At 38.9% G+C, this 23,829-nt stretch overlaps 3 protein-coding genes, 1 non-coding gene and 1 pseudogene across 4 annotated transcripts; 3 read left to right on the forward strand and 2 right to left on the reverse strand.

Moving 5' to 3' along the window:
• Positions 1-623: 623 nt before the first annotated feature.
• On the reverse strand, positions 624-4,578 carry LOC121749159 (serine protease SPPA, chloroplastic-like). The gene is made up of 5 exons (XM_042143753.1): positions 4,476-4,578; positions 3,408-3,513; positions 2,420-2,507; positions 2,151-2,294; positions 624-1,023 (listed from the first exon to the last, which is right to left on the reverse strand). The coding sequence occupies exons 1-5, from the start codon at positions 4,576-4,578 to the stop codon at positions 796-798; spliced, it is 669 nt and encodes a 222-aa protein (XP_041999687.1). The 3' UTR covers positions 624-795.
• A 758-nt stretch (positions 4,579-5,336) lies between these two features.
• On the forward strand, positions 5,337-5,997 carry LOC121749160 (probable aspartyl aminopeptidase). The gene is made up of 3 exons (XM_042143755.1): positions 5,337-5,366; positions 5,451-5,591; positions 5,746-5,997. Exons 1-3 carry the CDS (start codon positions 5,337-5,339, stop codon positions 5,965-5,967), a joined length of 393 nt encoding a protein of 130 aa, XP_041999689.1. The 3' UTR covers positions 5,968-5,997.
• Positions 5,998-6,687: 690 nt separating this feature from the next.
• LOC121749904 lies at positions 6,688-6,804 on the forward strand. Its single transcript, XR_006039712.1, has one exon. It is a non-coding gene; the product is annotated as a U5 spliceosomal RNA (small nuclear RNA).
• Positions 6,805-7,266: 462 nt separating this feature from the next.
• LOC121749906 lies at positions 7,267-7,373 on the forward strand (annotated as a pseudogene).
• Positions 7,374-12,159: 4,786 nt separating this feature from the next.
• LOC121746659 (adenylate kinase 4-like) lies at positions 12,160-16,628 on the reverse strand. The gene is made up of 6 exons (XM_042140570.1): positions 16,411-16,628; positions 15,040-15,185; positions 14,841-14,960; positions 14,592-14,759; positions 14,254-14,343; positions 12,160-12,510 (listed from the first exon to the last, which is right to left on the reverse strand). Exons 1-6 carry the CDS (start codon positions 16,517-16,519, stop codon positions 12,412-12,414), a joined length of 732 nt encoding a protein of 243 aa, XP_041996504.1. The 5' UTR covers positions 16,520-16,628; the 3' UTR covers positions 12,160-12,411.
• Between the last annotated feature and the right edge of the window lie 7,201 nt (positions 16,629-23,829).

Consider the following 23,829-nt stretch of genomic DNA (forward strand, 5'->3'; position numbering starts at 1 on the left):
GCTGTGTGTTTATATACACTAGTTGTACATCCGCATGTTGCATAGGCCTTTAATATGCTTCATATTTTTTTTCTTCTAATTTTGAGTTAATTACTCTTTTCGTCTGCGATTACTATCTATCAATTTGCAAATGCATGTCTCATTTCATCAAGTAGATTAATATATAAATATTAAATACATAGTCCACTAACTTTTTCACCTATTTTTTCTATCTAAATCGTTCCAATCTATATAATTTTGTGGATTAAACAAGCAATTTTAGAAAGTTCTTCTATGATGCCCTTTTTTAACCTTCTTTAATTTTGATTATTACTTGTCCAATCACATTTACAGCTAATGTTCATTCACGGTGGATTCCAATTTGAATACACCCTGATATTTATGTGCTACACACGCCTACACTTGGCAATATTAAGCATAAAAATTATAAACCCTGTTATGAGATAATCTCTATTGAGTAAATAACATATAATTAAATTCTTAAAAATACATAATTAACAATCGAAGTAAAATACACGAAACAGAAAGTGAAAAAAAGAAGTTAAACTTAAAAAACGGAGTATTGTAGAACACCAAAACATGAGAGAGAAGAACCCAAAGCGATGGAAAACCATAATCTCGTATACAAAGCAATTTACAATTGGTTTAAACAAGGCAGAGTATCCTTAGGAACACATAAACCACTACATTCTGCTCTACTATAAATCGCATGTAACACAATTAAGGATAGGCTTGCCTATACATCTTTGAATAACGTATATGCATGTCTCTTGATGATGAATAATTATGAAGATACTAGAGAGAACTCAAGTAATCTTTTATCACGGTGAAAATGGTGTTGGCATAAGAACCTCCAAGCTGTTCCATCATGATCCCGTCCATGCGGGCTTGAATTCCACTGGATGACGCCATGACCTCAAGCAACTCTCGGATTGCTTTGTCAGCTTCGGCAATAGAGCCTCCTAATCCACCCAAGAGTTCAGGCAGAGACGTTGAAGGTCTTGACAGCTCCACAAGCGTGACCTAAGGTTTATCATGTGTCAGAATTGCCACAACTCAAGGGGAAAAGGGAATAACTATTGTAATTAAGCATGTCCATTGACATAGGAAAAAGATACATAGTAAATAAAGTAATAAACTCAACACCACCCAAAGTTTAGGAATTTAAAGAATAAGTTTGGAACATGTGAAGGATGTAGATCTGCGATGCACAAATTTGAAGTGAAAAATTAAGCATTTAAGTTATGGGGTCAATTTCAAATGTAGGTTTCTTATCAGAGTCTTCAACCACAAATATCAATTAATGTACGTTACCGACCCACCCCTGAAAGCATCTCTACTCTTAACGAAATCATGATTGGAGAACGAATGGACACCAATCTACTCGCTGAGATTTAAATTATAAAAAAAAAGGACCATGACTGCAGGTTTTCTCGTAGCCATGCACTCTTTTGTCCATGGGGCCAAGTTTTGGTATTTGTGCAGATGTTTCAGTCATGGACTCATGGTGCAATGGCTACACTTGGAAATCCATGTGCAGATATGCTCTAGGACATAAATAGTTAGAAAATCAAATCTTGAAGAAAATTAGTATGGACTAGAGGTCTCGGTAAATACAAACAAACTCAAACCAGGAAGTGCTTCCATAGAGACACAATTAAGATGAATTATCAATTTTACATATGAGAGCAACTAAATTGGGATGATGTAGAAGCAATGTTGAAAACTTTGGGAAGCCTGATAATATTTATTAAAGCACCCGGGAAGGTTCACAAAGCCATTCGTAGAGGTGCCAGGGAAAAACTGAATTAGTTAACTTATTTCTTGGGCTAAAGCAATTAGTTTTCTTCTAAATAGGCCGAAATATATCTATTTGTTAATCTGGATGTAATTGTCCACACTCCACACTTAATGAGGTCATACCATATTTTTATACCAACGTTTACTTTATTCTATCATAGGCATCCTAGAAACCATTGTTCGATTATATTTCTAAACAAAATTCTCACAGTATCTTCTGGAATCATGTAAAGAAGATTACTATACAGTAGATACTTGGGACATGCTTAAATCAAAACTCTACTGGTTTGATATTGAGTTCTAATAGTCTGCATCATGAGAATCAATATGCAAATGACAATCAAAGTAACCTCTTCGTCCATTGGTAAATTAGCCTTTTGTTTTGCTATTGCCACAGCTCGAGATAGTCCACCAACTGCGTCAACAAGACCTCGTGAAGCCGCGTCATTTCCTGTCCAAACTCTTCCTTGAGCAACCTCCTCCATCTTGTCTATCTAAAACAAGATAATTTGAATATCAAGGAACTAGGTACTAGAATATTCTTTATCCTATGATTATGTTTCTGTTCAGAAAATATTGGCATCAGATAGTTATGTGTATGTGGTAATGAATACCATACAGTCATTGATCTTGAAGAGGCTGCCTTGTCCCGGAAACCTCTATATGCATTCTGTGCTGACTTTGCAAAGAGTTCAGCTTCATCATCCCTGAAAATAACAGATGACAATGTTCATGAGTATCCTGTCTAAATAAAAACTCATCACTAGCATGAACTATTTGAAACATAAACAGATCACGTTCATAAACTACAGTAACACAAGGACCATCTTAGGTCATGTTCTCCTTGTTTATGACTACATGTTTTATGTTTGAACTCAGCAGACTTTCAGTCCATGCAGTAGAGGCAGTGATATTAAGTAAAGCCGTGTATGAGGAAGAATTGCAATAAATTAAAGAGATCTGGCAAATAAACTTTGGAAAAAGGTTCTCCGTGTCTAATTTGAACAAATGGTCAGCTACAAGACTACTTTTGAGGTTATATATATTCAAACAAGCACAAAGTACAATAAGAAACAAAAAATAAGTCAGTAAGTAGCAAAAAAATCTCTAAATGTTTCTTTCTATATCACAAATTGCTGTATTTATGTTTCTTTAAGTTACAAAGTGAAGAGTTTATTTGCATAGATGTTTCCTTGTATATATAGTCTACTTATTGCAAATTAAAGTCAGTTAAAGGTTGATATTGGTATTGGGAAGAAAGAGAAAGAGAAATGGAAATGGAAATTTAAGAGATTGAAAAAGAGGATAAGTTGTCTCAGTATAAAATTTCTTCTTGTTAGAGACTTTCAGTTAATAGGAGACACAAAATGGGCATACTCCCTCCATCCCCTAAAAATAGGAACTTTAGAAACGGCACGGGTTTTAATGCAAAACTGGTAAAGTAAGAGAGAGAGAGATAGAAAGAAAAGTGTGTTATTGGAAAATGGGTCCCACCTCATTAGAGAGAGAAAATTCCTTAAATAAAAAGTTTCAATTTTTAGGGGACAGACCAAAAAGGAAAGAGTTTCTATTTTCGGGGGACGGAGGGAGTACAAAATCCAATATACCTGAATGGTCTCTGTTCAGCTGCAGTAAGCTCTGCATATCTTCCCCTAGATATGATCTCCTTATTGAAACCAATTTTTTCATAGAGACTCCCCAAATTAAACTTTCCTAGGAGAAAAGTAATGAAGTTAGAATTTTTTTAAATCACCTACTACGGAAGCAAATGGAACCCCTACACAAAGGATTAAATATACAGATGTGCGCATGTGCAGACATACTAAAAAGGCCAATAAAGAAAAAAAGAGGAAAATAACTGAGAATGATACTGGTGGAATACAAATGCACTGTAAATGAGAACTATGCAGTTGTGTGCGACTGTTGAGCTGGAGGTCTTTCTCCGACAGTCCGACGAATGAAAAAATCATGAGAATATGCAAATATGCAATTGACAGTATGGATATACATGCTGCTGGATAGCATTGTTGAGAAAAGAAAAAGTTTATTTTCCTGGCACAAACAGGGAAATCACGTGAAACTTGTACCAGTTTTTGGATCTGAGATTATCATAATTCCCTATTTTTTTTCTTCTTCCTAATTCTCGAATTTCTCTTCGAATCATACATTTGATCTCTGCTAGTAACATGTCTCTTTAGCTTGAAAGGAATGGAAGGATATATGAGGATAGAGTCAGGCATATTTGTTGTGACAGAATAGAGCAACGGCAAACAATACAGATTCAAGGCATACTAACAATATTTGTGATGCGGTGCGAACAAACCATTTGCAGATGATGATATCAAAAGGTACTAGTTAAACTGCATTGAGGACCTTGTCTATTAGCAACAATTCTTATTTCTGGCAAGAAGTTAATCAAAAGTAATACTCCCTCCGTCCCATGTTACTCACACTTTTCATTTTAAGCCGTAAATTTGGGATTGATTTTTTAGTGTAATTAAATTAGAATTTTAAGTGTAATGAGACATCACTTAATAAATGAGCTCTTAACTTAAACTAACATATTAATTAAATGCATTAATTCTAACTTAAACTATAAATAGTGTAAGGAGTTTGTGACGAGCCGAAAAGCAACAGTGCAAGTAACTATGGGACGGAGGGAGTACAAGGCTAACCTGTCACAACTCCAATTGAGCCAGTTAAAGTAAGATTTTCTGCAACTATAGTCTGCGCAGCCATGGCCATATAATATCCTCCACTAGCAGCAACATCAGCCATTGATGCAATTACAGGCTTTGAGGCAGCCAAAAGTTTGATTTCTCTCCACAGTCTGTTGATACACAAGAAACCTAATCAATGAAATGACTAAATTCATGCTTCTCTCGCCCTTCCTTTGTTTTGTAAAATGCGTTCAGAGATTCTGTTTAGGTACTTCAAACATGGAAAGGTCTTTGTCAGACATAGTACGAGAAACCAATAAAAGATCCAACATATGGGTATTATGTGTGACAGTGTGACTTTGTACATTTGGCCTTGGTAAATAGGAGTAGTACAATAAATGAAGTGAAGTTGAACAAGCCAAAGAGAATAATGGGCAAAGTGCAAGATTAATGTAGTGTTACTTTCATCACAATTCGTCTTCTCATGAACAAGAAGGCCACCTCGAATTTTTAAATGTTACGATCCCACACATTATTGTTCTGTGGCTTCTGCCTAAGGTTCACTAATGTAGTGCTTGTATCAATGTTTTAATACTGAATTCATTTCTTCTTGCTACATTAATAACTTATCTACAAGGAAAGGATGATCAACCTATGGCTATTGCACAAGAAACGTGAGATTTCTAATTAGATGTTACCTCTTTAAGGAAGTCTAGTCAATATAGAAAATGTAAAATTTATAGCGTTTCATCGGCTTTTTATACATAGTTTTTTAAATGTGCATATAGGAAATTAGTCCTGAATATGTCAAGCATGATAAAGAATTGGTTACAGAGAAAGTCTTCGACATTTTCCCATAATAATTTATCAGCTGATATGGCTCACGCCTTGCACCCAAATTATATGGTTCGACATTTCCTCTTTGCACTATACGTTGAAGATGCAAATTATTTCTATTAAATAATAACACGTGTATATATCCTTTATCAGGATAAACATGAAGAAAACCATCAGCCAAAGCTGCACGGTGGACTTGTCATTAAGCACAACGCAAACCAAAGATATGCAACAAATGCTGTAACAGCCTTCTTATTCAGGGAAATAGCAGCCAAGCACAACCTCCCCGTGCAGGTTCGATACTCCCACTATCTTATGATGTTTCTACAGTCTACACCCTAATATCATAAAGACCGTGGTGGTTCAGCATGTCCTCAGGCCTTAATCCTTATATGAACTTTCCTCTTCATCCATCTAATGACTTGTTTTGCCAAATATTCTTGTCCAGGATTTTGTGATACGCAGTGACATGCTGTGCGGCTCAACAATTGGTCCAATTTTGGCGAGTGGAGTGGGCATTCGTACAGTTGATGTTGGAACCCCACAACTTTCCATGCATAGCATCAGAGAAATGTGTGCGGTGGACGACGTCAAGCACTCTTACGAGCACTTTGTGGCCTTCTTTCAGGAGTTCTCACATCTTGATGCTAAACTGGCCGTCGATGTCTAGGTTTTTTTAAGGTTTGCTGCTAGTTTGGTTTCCCAAAACGTTCTACATTTTTTATTTTTCAGTAATAACAGACGGAAGGTGTTTCACACTTTCACTCCATAGATATCAGAACTACTAATTTGTTCTACAAACTTATACTCGTGCATGGTTTTGAAGGAAGTCAACAAGTGAGCAACTCTCCCACTCCACTCTTACCACTACTAGGTTTTTTTCCCTGAATTGAAATCGAAATGACTAAATTCTGAAGTTCAATAAGATTTAGCTTAGCTATCAAGCATATTAAATATCATGAAACTGCTAGCTTCCAACATGTTATAAAAATGTGTGAACTGTGAAAGTGTATACGAAATTTGAGTTCTGAAATAATTTAAATATGATTAGTATTAATTTTAAAATTAGCAAAATGCAACAAATGATGAATTCACACACATTGAACAAAACGAAGTAAAACTCTATATTAAACGTTAGGAAAGAACTGAAAATTGCATCAAGGATTATCGCAAGCCAATCTTTCAAAGTAAAAGTTGTTATCAGAACCTCATTTTATTAAATAAAAAGGAGTAAAACTACGAAAATGTATAAAAAAGAAAAAGAAAGACATAACGCTTACTTGGACTTTGTAATTATAGACAAGTGCGTCCCACATCGATGAGAGAAGGATGATGGTGTAGAGTGGGATGTGGTATAAAAGGACAGCCGAAATCTAAGTCTGAAACATGCAGCCGCGCGTTGAGCACATAGTGAATTATTCTTTCGCCTTTTACTAAAGAATACCGTGTGCTCGTCGCTATTAAGCGGCATACACCATTTTTTGGAGGGGTGCCAATGCGGCAACCCAACTAATTCTAGTTCAATTTTCATTTTAATCCTCGAAGTATTATCCATTGTAGTCTAAAGGATAATACTTCCAATTAGTTAAACTTTTATACTTATCAAATTTAAATGTTGGGTAGTAATTTTACAAGTAATATAATGGAAACTGCTAGTTTTCAATATGTTAGTGTGTGTATACGGTATTTGATTTTTTGAAATGATTTTTAATAGAGGTTTGTAAACGCTAGGGTAAAATTAAAATTGCATCCGAAGGATTAACAGAAAGATATAACAAATTTTTTTTATCAAAACACATTTTACGAAATAAAAGCTAGGAGTATAGGATTAGGAAAATACTATACTAAAAGAAAGACATAAAAGCGGACATGGATTAACAGAGAAGTCAGTCCCACATCGGCGAGAGAAGGCTTATATAGCATGTGATGTGTTATAAAAATCACAGCCGAAATCGTTGTTAAAATCAAGCAGCCGAGTGTTAAGTACATAGCAAACTATTCTTTCGCCTTTTATTAAAGAATACTGTGTGCTTGGTGATGGTTTGGCGAATTTTTGATGGTGATGAATGCAGGAAAATACAGATCACGACACAGAGATTTACGTGGTTCGATTTACTGAGGTAAATCTACGTCCACGGGAAGAAAAGAGGGCAGAGTTGTATTGCTTGATCTGTTTTCTACAGCTTACAATACAGACTTGCTATTTGATATTTTATCTCTAGAGAGCTTAAACTTTGTCTATCTGATCTAAGTTCTATTTATACATTGAACTAAGATCGTAGCTTGCATCACTACTAGCTAGGTAGTGGATGTCGTGGAGGTCATGCGATCCTGCATGGGTCCACTATCTCCTTGTTGGCTTGCAGGTTGACAACTGTACCACTTCTGCATGAGTCCACTATCTCCCAGTTCGGTCGAATACTGAGACCGAACTGCTGAACTATTGCCGAGCAGCTTTTGCCGATACTGAGACCGAACTGCTGAACTATTGCCGAGCAGCTTTTGCCGATACTGAGACCGAACTGCTGAACTATTGCCGAGCAGCTTTTGCCGATACTGAGAGTAGAGCTTGATTGGTCGGCTTTTACCGAGCTGTAGGCTTCTACCGAGCTGCCGAGCTGTAGGCTGGGGCCGAACTCTTTGGTAATGCCGAACTGATACTCTTCCTTGGACTTTGGGCACTGCTATTGGGCTTGTTTAGTACGTACTCCATCACTACCCCCCCGAAAAGCGAAGTGAATCATTTCGGCGAAGCGAGTCACTTCGGCATTCTGGATAAGTAAACTTCTTTGGTCGGGCTTAGTCTTCGGTCTTTATGAAGTAAACTTCTTTGACCGGACTCGGTTTGTGTCCTAATTTGGCGAGTTTTATCGCTGGGATCGAACTTTCCCTTTGTCCTAATTTGGGGATTGGACTTTCCCTTGTCCTAATTCGGCGAGTTTTATCGCTGGGATCGAACTTTCCCTTTGTCCTAATTTGGGGATTGGACTTTCCCTTGTCCTAATTCGGCGAGTTTTATCGCGTGGATCGGACTTTCCCTTTTTGCAGTTCGTTTCAGACGAACTGCTTGTTTCTTAAGCTGAATTGTGGTCTTGTATCCTCCTTAGAAGCTTGGACTCACAATCGTTAGCTTGCAGCTCGTTTCAGACGAACTGCTTGTTTCTTAAGCTGAATTGTGGTCTTGTATCCTCCTTAGAAGCTTGGACTCACAATCGTTAGCTTGCAGTTCGTTTCAGACGAACTGCTTGTTTCTTAAGCTGAATTGTGGTCTTGTATCCTCCTTAGAAGCTTGGACTCACAATCGTTAGCTTGCAGCTCGTTTCAGACGAACTGCTTGTTTCTTAAGCTGAATTGTGGTCTTGTATCCTCCTTAGAAGCTTGGACTCACAATCGTTAGCTTGCAGCTCGTTTCAGACGAACTGCTTGTTTCTTAAGCTGAATTGTGGTCTTGTATCCTCCTTAGAAGCTTGGACTCACAATCGTTAGCTTGCAGCTCGTTTCAGACGAACTGCTTGTTTCTTAAGCTGAATTGTGGTCTTGTATCCTCCTTAGAAGCTTGGACTCACAATCGTTAGCTTGCAGCTCGTTTCAGACGAACTGCTTGTTTCTTAAGCTGAATTGTGGTCTTGTATCCTCCTTAGAAGCTTGGACTCACAATCGTTAGCTTGCAGCTCGTTTCAGACGAACTGCTTGTTTCTTAAGCTGAATTGTGGTCTTGTATCCTCCTTAGAAGCTTGGACTCACAATCGTTAGCTTGCAGCTCGTTTCAGACGAACTGCTTGTTTCTTAAGCTGAATTGTGGTCTTGTATCCTCCTTAGAAGCTTGGACTCACAATCGTTAGCTTGCAGCTCGTTTCAGACGAACTGCTTGTTTCTTAAGCTGAATTGTGGTCTTGTATCCTCCTTAGAAGCTTGGACTCACAATCGTTAGCTTGCAGCTCGTTTCAGACGAACTGCTTGTTTCTTAAGCTGAATTGTGGTCTTGTATCCTCCTTAGAAGCTTGGACTCACAATCGTTAGCTTGCAGCTCGTTTCAGACGAACTGCTTGTTTCTTAAGCTGAATTGTGGTCTTGTATCCTCCTTAGAAGCTTGGACTCACAATCGTTAGCTTATATATGTTCTAAAAAGGGGATCAGCCTTCGAAGAACAAGATACCTCAGTAACATTTGTAAGAGACGACACGCACATAGACAGACAAAACGCATATAGACAAAGAAAGCACATACCCCTAGGACCGAACTAGACACAAGACTGACTGACCGGACTGTCTCTTACAAATGGAACTTCATGAGGTTGGAAATGTACCATGTTCGGGGTGCTTGTTCTCCTGACATGTGAGTCAATTTGTAAGACCCTTTGCCGAGGACTTCTGACACCCGATATGGACCTTCCCATGTGGGTTCGAGTTTGCCCAGCTTTTCTGCTCGGCTTACTTCGTTGTTTCTCAAGACGAGATCTCCCACTTGAAATTGCAGCTTTTTCACCCTTTGGTTATAATACCGGGCTACTTGCTCCTTGTACTTGGCTGCTTTTATGCAGGCCAATTCTCTTCTTTCTTCGGCCAGATCTAGTTCGGCTCTCAGTCCGTCATCATTCGTTTCTGAGGAGAAATTTAGAGTTCGGGGACTGGGTACGCCGATCTCAACCGGAATCACGGCTTCAGTGCCGTACACCATCGAGTTCGGCTCCGGTGTGACTTCGGTCATTTCACCTGCCTCTGACTCCGGCTGCTGTGATTGCTATGCTTGATGGTGCCGATCTGATTGCTCGGCACTTTTAAGCGCAATCTGCAAACACTCTTGCTCTTTTTTTATCACCTCGGATGACCGCTATCCCTCCTTTAGTGGGGAAGGAGTTCGGCGAGGAAGCCTCTGATCGCTATGATCGGGCTTCTTTTTGTCTTCTCTAGATGAGCTGTCTAAAGACCGTTTTCGACGGTCTGCCTCATCGGCACGAGAAAACTGGTCCGCAATGTCCCACATCTATTGAGCTGTTTGCGGACTGCATTCCACGAGCTTTCTGTAGAGAGCTCCGGGCAGGATTCCATTTTGGAATGCCGAAATGACAAGTAGATCATTGAGATCATCTACTTGTAGGCATTCCTTGTGGAATCTTGCCATAAAGTCGATGATCTTTTCGTCACGACCTTGACGTATAGAAAGCAGCTGAGCCGAAGTGCTTCGGGCTTCCGCTTTCTGAAAGAACCTCCTGTGGAAGGCATCCATTAGATCTCGGTAAGATCTAATGCTTCTTTGGGGGAGGCTATCGAACCACCTTCTTGCGTTCCCGATAAGCAGCTCGGGAAACAGCTTGCACATATGGACCTCATTGAGACCCTGGTTCGCCATGTTATACTGATAGCGTCCCAGGAAGTCATGAGGATTCACTAACCCGTCATAAGTCAACGACGGAGTTCGGTAGTTCTGTGGCAAGGGAGTTCGGGTGATATCGTCCGAGAACGGAGTCTTCAATGCTCCGTACATGGCGAACCCGACATCTCTTCGGTATGGAGGAGATGGAGTTCTCCTGTGATTCCGGTACCGAGGAGGAACAGGAACATGTCGGGGTTGAGGATTCTTCTTCCTGGAAGACACGGCACTACTGCGGTAGTGACTTTCATGTCTGGATGAGGAAGGAGAATCCACCGCTTTCGTCTCCGGTTTTTGGCCTGTTTGCAGGAATGCTAAGAATTCATCCTGCTTCTCGGCCAAAAACAACTTGACAGCCTCGTTCAAATCGGGCTGCTGAGAAGACTCGGTGCGACGACTTCTGGAGTGGCTTGTTCCTTCACCGTGAGGACTGGAGACAGATTTCTCACGAGGCTGCTTTCCAGGCCTATGGGCTGCTGGACTAGCTTCCTCATGGTTATCACGGACGGAGGCACGGGTGTTATGTGATCTAGTATGCATTTTTTTTGTGGTGGAAAAAGGGTCAAAAATTCACTTTATCACAGATTTGGTTCTCTGTTTCCCACAGTCGGCGCCAGTGATGGTTTGGCGAATTTTTGATGGTGATGAATGCAGGAAAATACAGATCACGACACAGAGATTTACGTGGTTCGATTTACTGAGGTAAATCTACGTCCACGGGAAGAAAAGAGGGCAGAGTTGTATTGCTTGATCTGTTTTCTACAGCTTACAATACAGACTTGCTATTTGATATTTTATCTCTAGAGAGCTTAAACTTTGTCTATCTGATCTAAGTTCTATTTATACATTGAACTAAGATCGTAGCTTGCATCACTACTAGCTAGGTAGTGGATGTCGTGGAGGTCATGCGATCCTGCATGGGTCCACTATCTCCTTGTTGGCTTGCAGGTTGACAACTGTACCACTTCTGCATGAGTCCACTATCTCCCAGTTCGGTCGAATACTGAGACCGAACTGCTGAACTATTGCCGAGCAGCTTTTGCCGATACTGAGACCGAACTGCTGAACTATTGCCGAGCAGCTTTTGCCGATACTGAGACCGAACTGCTGAACTATTGCCGAGCAGCTTTTGCCGATACTGAGAGTAGAGCTTGATTGGTCGGCTTTTACCGAGCTGTAGGCTTCTACCGAGCTGCCGAGCTGTAGGCTGGGGCCGAACTCTTTGGTAATGCCGAACTGATACTCTTCCTTGGACTTTGGGCACTGCTATTGGGCTTGTTTAGTACGTACTCCATCACTTGGGCATACACCTTTTTTTTTTTGGAGACAACCCTACCAATTGTAGTTCAAATTTCTTTTCCGGATTTTGTTATCAATTATAATATTGTTGTTCCAAGGAGCTTACACTTTTCATATTGAGTATTCAATTTGGAACCAAGTCATTCATGAATAGTAGTAGTGCGTAAGGTAAGATGGGATAACATAGTTCACATGCTTATAGACTCATGATATAAATTTCTGTAGTTCTAGAATAGCAAATACATTTCAGTTACAAATAAATGGTCTACCTTCAAAAACCTGATATGTTATTGCAAAAGATCGAGACACAGTTAAATTGTGTCAACTCAGTAAAAAGGAAATAATCCTAGAGCCTCCCAATAGGATGCCAAAAAATGTTTCAGACTTTCAGGATAACAATGTGTTTACAGTTTATTAGTTGACAAACAAGATCCCTCCCTTTTACTCAGGAGAGTGCCTTCTTGACCTCTACCGTCACCTCTTGAGGAGTTTTCTCCGAATGGAGGTTTGCAACCACGCCCAATTTGCTATAGTAATCAATGACCTGAAAATTTACGACGTAGCAAACACGCTGCTCAGTTAACAATGTAAAATAGAACAGGTTAGAAGAAAATGCATCATAGGAATAGGTCTAACAAATATCATATCAAGGGTATTTGGCACAGAACTACTTCGAGTTCAAATTAGGATGAAATGGTGTAGCTTAAATTCTGTACAAGGAAAGGTATCAACAATCAAGATATACCTTACATTAACTAATCAAGTAAATCAGGGCTATAGTGGAATTGCCAGCATAACTCAGGCCCACTAGGGACTTCAGAGAAATATTGTGTGGAGAAAGGTTGTTACCATGCCAATTGAAACTTTTCCAGCAACTACTGAATTATAGTTCAGCTTGATGAACTTAGCAGCCCAAGCAGGAAGTCTCCAGAGGGTTCTAAAGATACTAGCAAAATGTACACATCCCCTCACATTCAAATAAAGTTCACCATTCTTTATTTCTCGTGCCTAAATCTAAGGGTAATGTTTAGTTCATTCACGACGATGGCAAAAGTTGTTTATTGATTATGGAGAACAGATGTGGGGTGGATGAAATTTTGTAGAAATTTGTGTAGAATGAGAATCCATTAGGTGTTCTGTTGGAAAAAATGAAAAGCAATGTAACATGAGGCATGTCCCTGAAGATATCTTTGTGGCTGTTTGTTGTCCAACCATCTGTATTACATCAAGAAAGTTTTAACAATATATTCTAAATAACATAATGGGTATCCTAGATCTCAACAAACAATATCCTTTTCCTAAAATAAGTTTGCCAAAATCTTAGTATCACAATAATCCGCACATTCTTTGCAATTAAAAGTGAGATGCTTCTGATATAACTGGGATTACTATAAAATGAGTGTACTGAAGGATCATAAAGAATGTTAGTAGGCATCTTGGTAGAGATGATATGACCAATTATAAGAGGTTCATCTACCCGACTTTCCCATCTCAGAAGCAACGAGAATGAATTGAGGAGATAAAATCGAACCAACATTACAACAGTATCAGTGCATATAGAAGTTGGAGATCAAACAGAATCATGGAAGAGTACCAAAATCTGCTGATGCTGGACTTCTGATGCAGTGCCTCTCTACTCAAAACTACAACGCTTTATGCATATGATGAAGCCAGATAAAACTATAGAGCAAAAGAACAAGAGAAAGTTCAAACTTAACCAATAACCAGTGAGCCCAGTTTTAAGATTTTAATCTTCTTATAAGGCCATCTCCAACAAACTAGTCTAAATTTTTAATCATAAGTATATACTCCATAAAGCTTATTTTAACTAGTGAACAGAAAAAATTAAAACTACTTATTTTAATACATAATAATTTAAGTTAAACAGCCATATGGCATTCCAATATTTTATTTTGTTAGTCAACAATTCTGTATGTGCAATGAAGGCACCATTGGTGTTTGATTCTGTGGTGCTTTTTAATTCCTAGTATCACTCATTAGGGAAACTAACCAGGTATTAAAGTGATTTCAGGTTTAATAAAATGTTTGGAAACTTATCTTTTATTTTATTTCTAGCCTGTAGATAAAAACACATGGTGTTTGTAGGAAAGATATTTGAGACAAAAGCACCAAAATGTGATCCCAGTAGCAACGAAAAGTTTAGCATACAAGAGAAGAAATAACAGCTAAAATAGCATGCCCAGAAATACGAGTCTAAAAAAATCTTTGTGGGGAGGGGTTGGGGAGGGAGAAGAAAAGCGGAAGAGCAAAAAATAAAAAACCATACTGGTTTAGTTTGCTTGTGGAAAGCTTCAAGCCTTGACTTTAGAACAGCTGCAGTATCATCCTTACGTTGAATCAATGACTCTCCAGTTACCTTCAAAACAATTTCATTAAATCAGAGTCCAAGCCTCAAAGATGATTAATGATGCAGCAGCCAAACATGTTTATCCCAAAGAGAAAGAAAAAAGTCATTAGCATTAAAATTAAATGACTACTCAAATAGCAATTTAAACTCAAAGATCAAACCTGACAACATGAATTTAGCAAAACAGAATTAAAAGGATGAAAATGACTTTCTCATTTGCAATGATGACCAAGGAAAAGTGGAAAACATTATATTACATCATCTACACCAGGAACTTTGGGAGGTGCAAATTTGGTGTGGTAGGAACGGCCACTGGAAGGGTGGATCCAGCGACCAGTAATTCTCTCCTCCAAGATAGCATCATCGATTGCAAAGTTCAAAACCTTGTCAACCTTAACTCCACGTTTGGCAAGCATCTCATCAAGCTGAATATAAGAAAGACACAGTTCAGATCATAAATGTTATAGCTTACCAATTCAATAATATTTTAATCAGACAGTGTCAACCTTTTTTGCTTGGACAACTGTCCTTGGGAATCCATCAAGAATAAAACCTTTCTGACAGGAAGGCTTCTTTAGTGCATCATCTATTATCCCAATAACCAAATCATCAGAAACAAGTTCTCCCTGAAAAATAATGAGTAAATAAAATCATGGTGAGTTTTTCTGTCATCTGAAGTTAAATCAGATAGAAAGTTGCATGTACCTTTTCCATGGCCTCTTTCGCCTTGATTCCAAGGGGAGTCTTTGCAGCGACAGCAGCTCTCAACATATCCCCAGTAGCCAGATGGCATAAACAATACTCATCCTTCACAATTGGTGATTGAGTACCTTTTCCAGAACCTGGTGGACCTGCAGTTTGAAGTTACCAAGGAACTACGTTATTGCTTAAAGACTTGAAGTATCTTTGGAGAAAGCATGTTTCAGAAAAACAGTTCCCCGGGAGACTGTTTCCTGAAGATTGCATACCAGAGACAATACGACTAATTTAATTTAAGAACATCAGGATTTTACTGTATGCCATCTCACAAGCTGATGAATTCTAGTGGAGATACACTAGTATACCAAGATGCTCTTGTTGGTATTAGTTATCAAACTGTGATTAAAGAATATGATAATCCTCTTTTTGAAAATATGACATATCCTATTGCAAACTTGAATACGATAATCCTCTTTTTGAAAATATGACATATCTTATTGCAAACTTGAATATGATAATCCTCCTTTTGAAAATATGACATATCTTATTACAAACTTGAATTTTATGAACATAAGGATTCCTAAATGTTGAGACAATTTTACACAATGATTTTGTCAATCATCATTTGTGTTTCATTCGTTTAGTGCCACCAGGTAATCTTGCAAGGCCATTACAGCTTCCTGTCCCATAAGTCCAAGTAGTTCAGGACTGTGCATTTGATATAAACTTCCAACTATTTTGGGTAATAGTGTGCACTTCAATTGTTCAGTACACGCTTTTAGCTGAAAAAAAAGTCAAGGTTAACATTTGGTTTTAGGAAACCAAGCCTCAAATATAATTCACATAAAACCAAACAACTCTCCGACTCTATAGGAAACCGCTCGAAGCTGCATTTTGGCTGTTCATGAAATAAGGCAATGCCACGTTTTACTTGAAACAAGTAGAGTTTGAATTTTGAAAATTAGCACCAAGCCTCAAACACAATGCCAACTGAAACTTGAGAAACAATGACGTTACAAAAACAGGATCGGCAAGATAAAAACACTAAGCTGTAGAGATGCAGTTTATAGAAACAAATCTGAAGGAATTGAGCCTCAATTTGTCAATAGAACACAAATTAAAAGCATCGTCATTCATCACTCCGGTCATCGTTCAATACACAAGTTCCAAGCCCCATATCCAATTTCCTTTTCCGAAATTGGCAAATTGTGACCCGAGGCACTCGTCTATATCAAATCTAAGCCACATAGACTCTTAACAACATTTCAGAAACAAAAAAATTCCATTAAATACAGATAAAAAAGAAGAAAAATAAAGCAATAAAAAAGGGTATGGTAATGAAAAAGCACGTATGTTCGGGAGAGAGAGAGAGATTACCAACGAAAATGAGACGTTTGTCAGGCTTGGTTTGGCATTTGAGACGGCGGAGGAGCTCCGTCATGAGATCCACCGATAGCATGTCCTCGAGATTAGCCGGAGCAGACATTGTTGCTTACTTTCTCTCTCTTGTGTGAGAAAGCTGATGAGGATTGAGGACTGAGTGCCAAATGCCAATGCCTTCACAAATTCTTTGCTTGTGTTTTGGGGAGTCGGGAATTTGGGATTTTCAACACCGCATTCAAGCTGAGGCAGTCGCATGCTGAGACCATCCACAACGCGTCTCGCGCCGGGCTCGCGTCTCGTCTCGGAGAGACGAGACCCCCGCGAGACGCATTGCAGCGCCCATCTCGTCTCCAGCTCGCGACCGTCTCGTCGCGTAGCTCGTCTCGCAGAGACACGAGACGAGCTGTCTCGCCACGCGCCAGGGACACGTGGCACGTCCCCATGCGTGCGTGACGCTCACTCGCTGCCCGCGAGTGGGCGTCGTCACTGATGACGCAATAATTCATTTTTTAAAAAAAAAAATCGATTTTTAATAAAAAAAATTTTTTTTTTTCAAACGGTAATATTACCGTTAAATATTTATTTTCATTTTTTAAATTTTTAATTTTTTTACTCTATAAATAATTCTATTCCATACTCATTTCAAACACAAACACACATCTATTCCTCTCAAATCCTCTCTATCACTCCAATTTCCATCTTCAATCAACTCAAACAAATGGATCCTTTTGAGCAAATGCGCCAATTAATGGAACAATCACTCGAAGAAGATCGACGACGAGAGGCGGAGGAAGCCGCACCACCCCCACGACGCTCCCGGAAGTACATCAATCGGAACCGGGAGGAAGCCGCCGCGAAGTGGAGCGCATCCATCTATACAAGAACGGTTGGCTATTCGGGCAAGGACACGCGACTCTAGCGCCCACACCCAACTCCAAGAGGATCTAATTGAGCACATTTGGGAAAACTTTGGCGGAGAAGATTAAATTATGTCATTTTTATTTTTTTAGAATTTTAATTATGTCTTCGTTTTTTTTAATGTTAAGTTGTAATATTGTTTTAATTTTAATAAAGTGTGTTTGTTTAAATTGAATTGGGTTTTAAAAAAAATTATAAATTAAATTGAATGAATAGTAATTAAGAGACGGTATAGAGACGGTTAAGAGACGGAGCGTTGCAGGTTCCGTCTCTTAGTTAAGAGATGGAGGAAAAAAGGACAGTGGAGCCCTCAAATAGTGCTCAAATAGTAGTTAAGAGACGGTTTAAGAGACGGTATAGAGACAGCGTTGTGGATGGCCTGAGTTTTTTTTTTCAAAATGACAATTTTGACCCTCCCAACTCCCAATCGACGTAGAATTTGTAATGTTTAATTTTGAATATAATAATGATATTACTGGTAATACATGGTTTTGATTTTCAAAATTTTAGATTTGATTTTAAATCCGTTTATTTCCAATATTAATCTTTTATTTAAAAAATAAGTATTGGGAGTAGTATATTGTTCCACCACTGTAATGAAAACACTTTGTTAAAAACAAATATTAAGAGTAGTATATTATTCCACCACTATAATAAAAAAAAAGCTTTGTTAATTACTTAGTAATTATTGCTCCCTCCATTAACCGAGAAGTATCAATTGATTATAATTTTTTTATAATAAAATGAATTTTTGGTAGATAATTAGGGTTTATAAAGTTGGATTTTAAGATAGAAACTAGAGTTAGGCCATCCGTAACGTCGTCTCTTATACGTCTCATCCCTTAACTATTTATGGCACCCAATGTACTTTTCACTCCATCTCTTAGAGCATCTCCAATAGCGGCGAGCGCACCGGCTCGCCGATTTTTGGCGCTCGCCGGTCCGCTCGCCGAACTATTGCAGCCAGCGAGCGCCAAATTGGAGAGAAAAACGGCGAGCGCACATCGATTCCCGAGCGCTCGCCGATCGGCTGGCCGCTATTGCAGGCTCCCGATCGGCAAACGATCGGCGAGCGGAAATTTTAATTTTTTTATTTAATATTTTTTTATGAAACTCATTTTTTGTTGTTTCTCTTCTATAGAGACATCATTGAATGTTTTATGTTCCACTTTCGATGTGGGACAAAATCATTCTTTGTTGTTTCTCTTTTATAGAGTCATCCTTGAATGTTTTATGTTCCACTTTCGATGTGGGACAAACTCATTCTTGGTTGTTTCTCTTTTATAGAGTCATCCTTGAATGTTTTATGTTCCACTTTCGATGTGGGACAAAATCATTCTTGATTGTTTCTCTTTTATAGAGACATCCTTGGATGTTTTATGTTCCACTTTCGATGTGGGACAAACTCATTAATAAGGATGTTGTAATGTTATTTTAATTTTAATGAAGTGTGTTTTTTTAATTAATGTACTTTTTAAATTTTTTAATATTATTATTGAATTTTCCCGTATCCGTGCCGTAAATTTAATTTCGTATTTTGTGTGATTGTTAATTATTTATTTTTTATAATTTTGTTTATTGTGGCTAGGCTATGACTGGGCTATTGCTTGTCCTGATGATGTGGCAGGAGGAGTTTTTAGTGCTGATGATGTAGCAGGATGAGTTTGTGGCTGGGCTATGGCTGTGTGATTCTTATTGTGGATGCTCTTAACTAAGAGACAGAACCTGCAACCCTCCATCTCTTATCCGTCTCTTAACTTACTATTCATTCAATTTCATTTTTTATTTTTTTCCCAACAAATTCAATTAATAAAAACACACTTTATTAAATAAAATAAAATTACAACTTCAAATCCTAAAAAAATACATAATTAAATTCGTGGCAAAATAAATAAAAAAAACATAATTTAAAATAAAATTTTATAGAAATTAAAAAAACTACTCCGCCGGCGAATCATCTCCCGAAGGCGGTGGCAGTGCACTCAAGCTACCTAGAGGCGGAATACCAATTTGTCTTGCCATATACTCAATTCCGGCAAGATGGGCTTGGTATTGTGGAGGCGTCATGCGGGAAGTGTCCGCCATTGTGGCGGTCAAGTACATGGACAATAAGGTGTTCAAGCCCGAGCCCGCCTGGCTTGATTCGCCTCGGCCCCTCCTCCCTCTTGCCGCCTTCGCCGCCTTGGTCCCTTGCGGCCGACGACACACACGGGAGGACCCTCGGGCATCGTCTGTCGTGCCCTCAACCTCCTGCGAGGCAGCCTCTTGTGCGGCGCTGCCCGAACCGCCCCCACTAGATGACCACCCGCCGTGTGCTTCGTGCGCTTCGAGATCGAGTCCGAGCTGGACCGCACACCGCCGGCACACCTTTCCTCATCTTTGACGGTCTCCCAGACATCGATATGTCTGAATTCTTTGTCGGTGTCGTCGAAGTAGACTCGCAAAGTCGATCTCAGAATGTCGGCTCCCGTGGCTCCGCTTTGGTAATGAGCCGCTTCGTTCTTGTAGATGGCGCGGAATTTTTTGACCTCTCTGTCGACTCGGTCAAAGTGAGCGCGGAGCATCTTCAATGTGCGGCGGTAGGACCCTCTTGGCTTGATCTCGTTGTACCTTTTCCCAAAAGCACTTCCGGGATTGTTGATTCTCGACGATGAGATCGTACGAGACGCTGATCCAGGCGTTGTACCGCTCCATCGTGTCCTTGCGGCTGTACGGATGCCGGCCTACATCCTCGTCCTCCTCGGCCGCCTCCGCCTCTTCCTCCACGGCGTCGAATGCCCTGGAGCTTCCACCGCCCCGTCCTCCTTCCGGATGGGGTTCATCCGGATAATCCTCCCGAATTTGGGATAATCCATGCGAATACCTCAGCGCGGAGGGACGAGCGTATGCATCCACATCAAAATTGGGTGGTTGGTACCCTCCAGCGTCGACGAGCCCTGGGTGCCAGCCGTAGACGAACCGGAACCACCCAACAGGTTGTACATGCCCCCCAGTCGCCAAACACGTTGATGTCAAACCAGCCGGAGCCGCCACCGCCATAGTTTCCGTCGCCGGACATTTTGTGATGAGAGGTTAGATGAAAATTGGAGAGGCAATGGAGATGATTTGGAGGATTTGATGTGTATTTGTTTGTGAAATGAGGATGAAATAGGAGTAGTTATAGAGTACAATAATATAAAAAAGGAAAACGGTCGAAAAAACGGTAATATTACCGTTTTTGATTTATTATTATTATTTTTTAATTAAATTCGATTTTTTTTTAAAATGGTTTATTGCGTCAGCGTGACGAAGCCCACTCGCGGCGCCGGCGAGTGGGCGTCACGCATGGCGCCGGAGCGCGCCACGTCGCGCAAGCGCGTGGCGAGACAGCCCGCGAGGTGTCTCGGTGGGACGGGCGTCTCAGCGAGACCGGGACGAGACGGGGCGCTGCAACGCGTCTCGCCGCTGTCTCGTCTCGGCGGGACAAGATACGAGCTACCCGCGAGACGCGTTGCGGGTGGCCTTATGTTCTAAAAATGAAATGTGAGTAGCACGGAGTATGTTTATACATACACTGATTTCAAATTATTATAACGCGAGCTAATTTCAAATTATTATATTGGTCATAGAGTTATTAGTACATTCTAGATTATGAGATTTTAAAAATATCATATTCACACACATAAGTTTTTCATGAATATACTCAATTTTGTCCATAAAAAATATTTGTAGTTTGAGAATACACCAGAGGATTTACGATTGAGTAAGAAGAATCGTCGCATGAAAAGTCGCAAGGTCGTCTTCGATTCTTTCGAGAATTAATTAATAGTAATTAATTCTAAAACATAAAATTAATAATTTAGAATTTTAAACTTTACTTGCATAAGTTACTTTCGTTCTTTGCATACAATCTATGAATTCAATTACGCAAATTTATTATTTTTGCAAATGTTCTGTTGCAAACCTCATTAGTTGGTACCCGGTTTAGTTTAACAATGAGGACACAAAAGAGTCACTGGATCCTTATGTCTAACAATTTCACAATATGTAGAATATTGCTAAGAGCATCAGCAATGGCCCCCGTCCCGGCAGAATTCCGACCGGTGTGCCAGAATTCCGCGGCGGACGTCCACCATTGTGCATGGTATGCACGGATACATAATTCCGCCGAGGACACCGCAGTTCCGCGGCATTAAGCGTAATTCCGTCGCGACGGGGCGTGCAGACGTCCGCCATTGCGTTGACTCCCACGGACATCCGCGCGGAATTCCCGTTTATTGCATTAAATTTTTTTAATTGTGGGAAGTCCTTCGGGAAGTCCTTGGGGATGTCCGCCACTATGCAGTGGAAAGTCCTTATGACGTGGTAGTGCAGTGGGAAGTCCATACGACGTGACATGAGGTGTTTTTGGGAATTCCGCCGGAAATTCCGTGCCACTGCGGATGCTCTAATAATGAGTTGTGGCTTGGTTTATAATAGGCATTCGCAATTGTCATTTGTAGTTCGGCTAACGAGTGCCAAGGCAAAGTATCACAGGCAAGAGTGATGATATGATCGGCTCATTGAATTGATAAAATAGTAGTTTTCTGATGGGGACTTATTGCCAAATAACTATTATATCGCCATATAATTTTGCGTGGCATGAGATTACTCTATGAAAAAATTGATTGTTCCCTAAATAATTGTTTGTTTTTTGGCATTATGATAGTGAATTATAAAATTGTAAATATTGTGGGAGTTCGCACGAGAACAAACAAATGTTAGTGACAAAGATGTACACAACTTTGCTTTGATCCCCCGAATGAATATATTGTATGCAGTGACGGACACAAAAATTTTACATTGGGGGTTCAAACCACACCACAAGAAAAACGAGTAATAAAAAAAATTAAATAAGGAAAAATGGAAATAACAAAATATGAACTTGCAAGATTCATACTTAGGTCAACATGAGCTCAAGATTTTTAACCCAACTACACAACCACTTGAACTACTACTACAACTCATAATTTCCCATGTAATATACGTACATAATATGAAAATTGATGGGGTTCCAGTGCCCCATCATAACATGTAGGTCCGCCTCTGATTGTATGCATAAAAAAAATTATAACAAACCAAATGCTTTATCACCATATGATAAAGTGATGCAACATGATGCAAATGTACTCTCCAACGTGGAAGCATGTGAATAATGTCTTCCTAATTTGCATAAGAATGTTGTAATGTACGACTTGGTCTCACAACATATCCATTTAGGTAGTTTGAACAACAATTGTACAATACTCACTTTAGCTGGATATTTTAACATCCCATAATCTATCATTGGTTGTGTATGAAGGAAATGTTCCTCGAATGTGAATTCTTGGTCCACTTAATTCTAAATACAAATTGGATTTCTCTATTCAACCAGTGATAGATGAAATAAATTAATTAATTGTGAAAAGTGAGTGTGTTTACCTATGATTCACTGAAGCGTTAGTTTCAAATGCGAGCAATGCCATGCAGACCACACAATTTTCATTATATTCTATGCTGTATTTTCATTATATCCTATGCTGTTTGGGTGGAATGCTGCGGTAAAATTCATCTGTTCTCATTGATGAGAAATAATGATACATTTTAAATTAGAGAACAACGACAAACAAACATGGTTTGACAATTATCGAAAATTTTTACATGTAAATCATCCATACCTAAAGACCAAATGGACATTTCAAAAATAAAAAGATTGTTTTAGTTAACCTACCAGATTCAAAGTATCAAAAATAAATATAGAATGTAATTAAACGTTGGGCCTAATAGGAGTAACGACAAATTTTAGTACCATGCAAATTATACATATAAAATTAAATTTATATTGTAAACAAATGATGCAATCACTCCATTTATTTATACGCAGAATCACTTAACACTGAAATATTAATTTTTAATTATTATATCCACTTGTAATGTACCTTGTGAAAGAAAGTAAGTGTAATTATTTTTAACCTCTTATATTAATGGATAATTTTTATTTTAAGTGTAATTATTTTTAACCTCTTATATTAATGGCTAATTTTATTTGAATTATCTAAATAATGACTATTTTATCGGTTATGTATTGCAACAATAGAATTAGCAATTAACATGGCATTCTTCTTAAAAACAATTAACATGACACTCTTACTATATGTCTACACTATTTTATTGCTAAGACCATTTGGTCACTATTTATATTACATTCTAAAAAAAGTTCATTTTTTTATATTTCACATAGCGATTAAAGTAATAATTATATACATATCGTACATATGGACTAACTAAAATTGAGATGTGGTTATTTAGAATTGTTTTTTTCTTCTGTTTTATGAATATTAAAATAATAAATATGTTCTCTTAGACGGTAGACCTTCTGAGTTGACAAAAAAACCCGACCCGATCTCATTCGCCCGTGAGAGGAGTTATTTTAATACCCCCGAGAAAGCCTTTTATTATAAATGAAACCCCTAAACTCTTTTATTTTTCAGTTTTCCC

The sequence above is a fragment of the Salvia splendens genome, chromosome 9 (assembly GCF_004379255.2).
Source record: "Salvia splendens isolate huo1 chromosome 9, SspV2, whole genome shotgun sequence".
Taxonomy (NCBI): domain Eukaryota; kingdom Viridiplantae; phylum Streptophyta; class Magnoliopsida; order Lamiales; family Lamiaceae; genus Salvia; species Salvia splendens.

What these genes read in the sequence shown, in the direction of transcription:
- LOC121746659 (XM_042140570.1), bottom strand. Translation starts at nt 16,519, where the DNA reads ATGTCTGCTCCGGCTAATCTCGAGGACATGCTATCGGTGGATCTCATG. An exon ending in CAAACGTCTCATTTTCGTTG is followed by an intron (nt 15,186 to 16,410) that starts GTAATCTCTCTC and finishes TTCAAACTGCAG; the next exon opens with GTCCACCAGGTTCTGGAAAA. An exon ending in CAGTTGTCCAAGCAAAAAAG is followed by an intron (nt 14,760 to 14,840) that starts GTTGACACTGTC and finishes TCTTATATTCAG; the next exon opens with CTTGATGAGATGCTTGCCAA.
- LOC121749160 (XM_042143755.1), top strand. Translation starts at nt 5,337, where the DNA reads ATGGCTCACGCCTTGCACCCAAATTATATG. An exon ending in CCTTGCACCCAAATTATATG is followed by an intron (nt 5,367 to 5,450) that starts GTTCGACATTTC and finishes ATCCTTTATCAG; the next exon opens with GATAAACATGAAGAAAACCA. An exon ending in AGCACAACCTCCCCGTGCAG is followed by an intron (nt 5,592 to 5,745) that starts GTTCGATACTCC and finishes ATTCTTGTCCAG; the next exon opens with GATTTTGTGATACGCAGTGA.
- LOC121749159 (XM_042143753.1), bottom strand. Translation starts at nt 4,578, where the DNA reads ATGGCTGATGTTGCTGCTAGTGGAGGATATTATATGGCCATGGCTGCG. An exon ending in CCTCTTCAAGATCAATGACT is followed by an intron (nt 2,295 to 2,419) that starts GTATGGTATTCA and finishes ATCTTGTTTTAG; the next exon opens with ATAGACAAGATGGAGGAGGT. An exon ending in ATTTACCAATGGACGAAGAG is followed by an intron (nt 1,024 to 2,150) that starts GTTACTTTGATT and finishes GATAAACCTTAG; the next exon opens with GTCACGCTTGTGGAGCTGTC.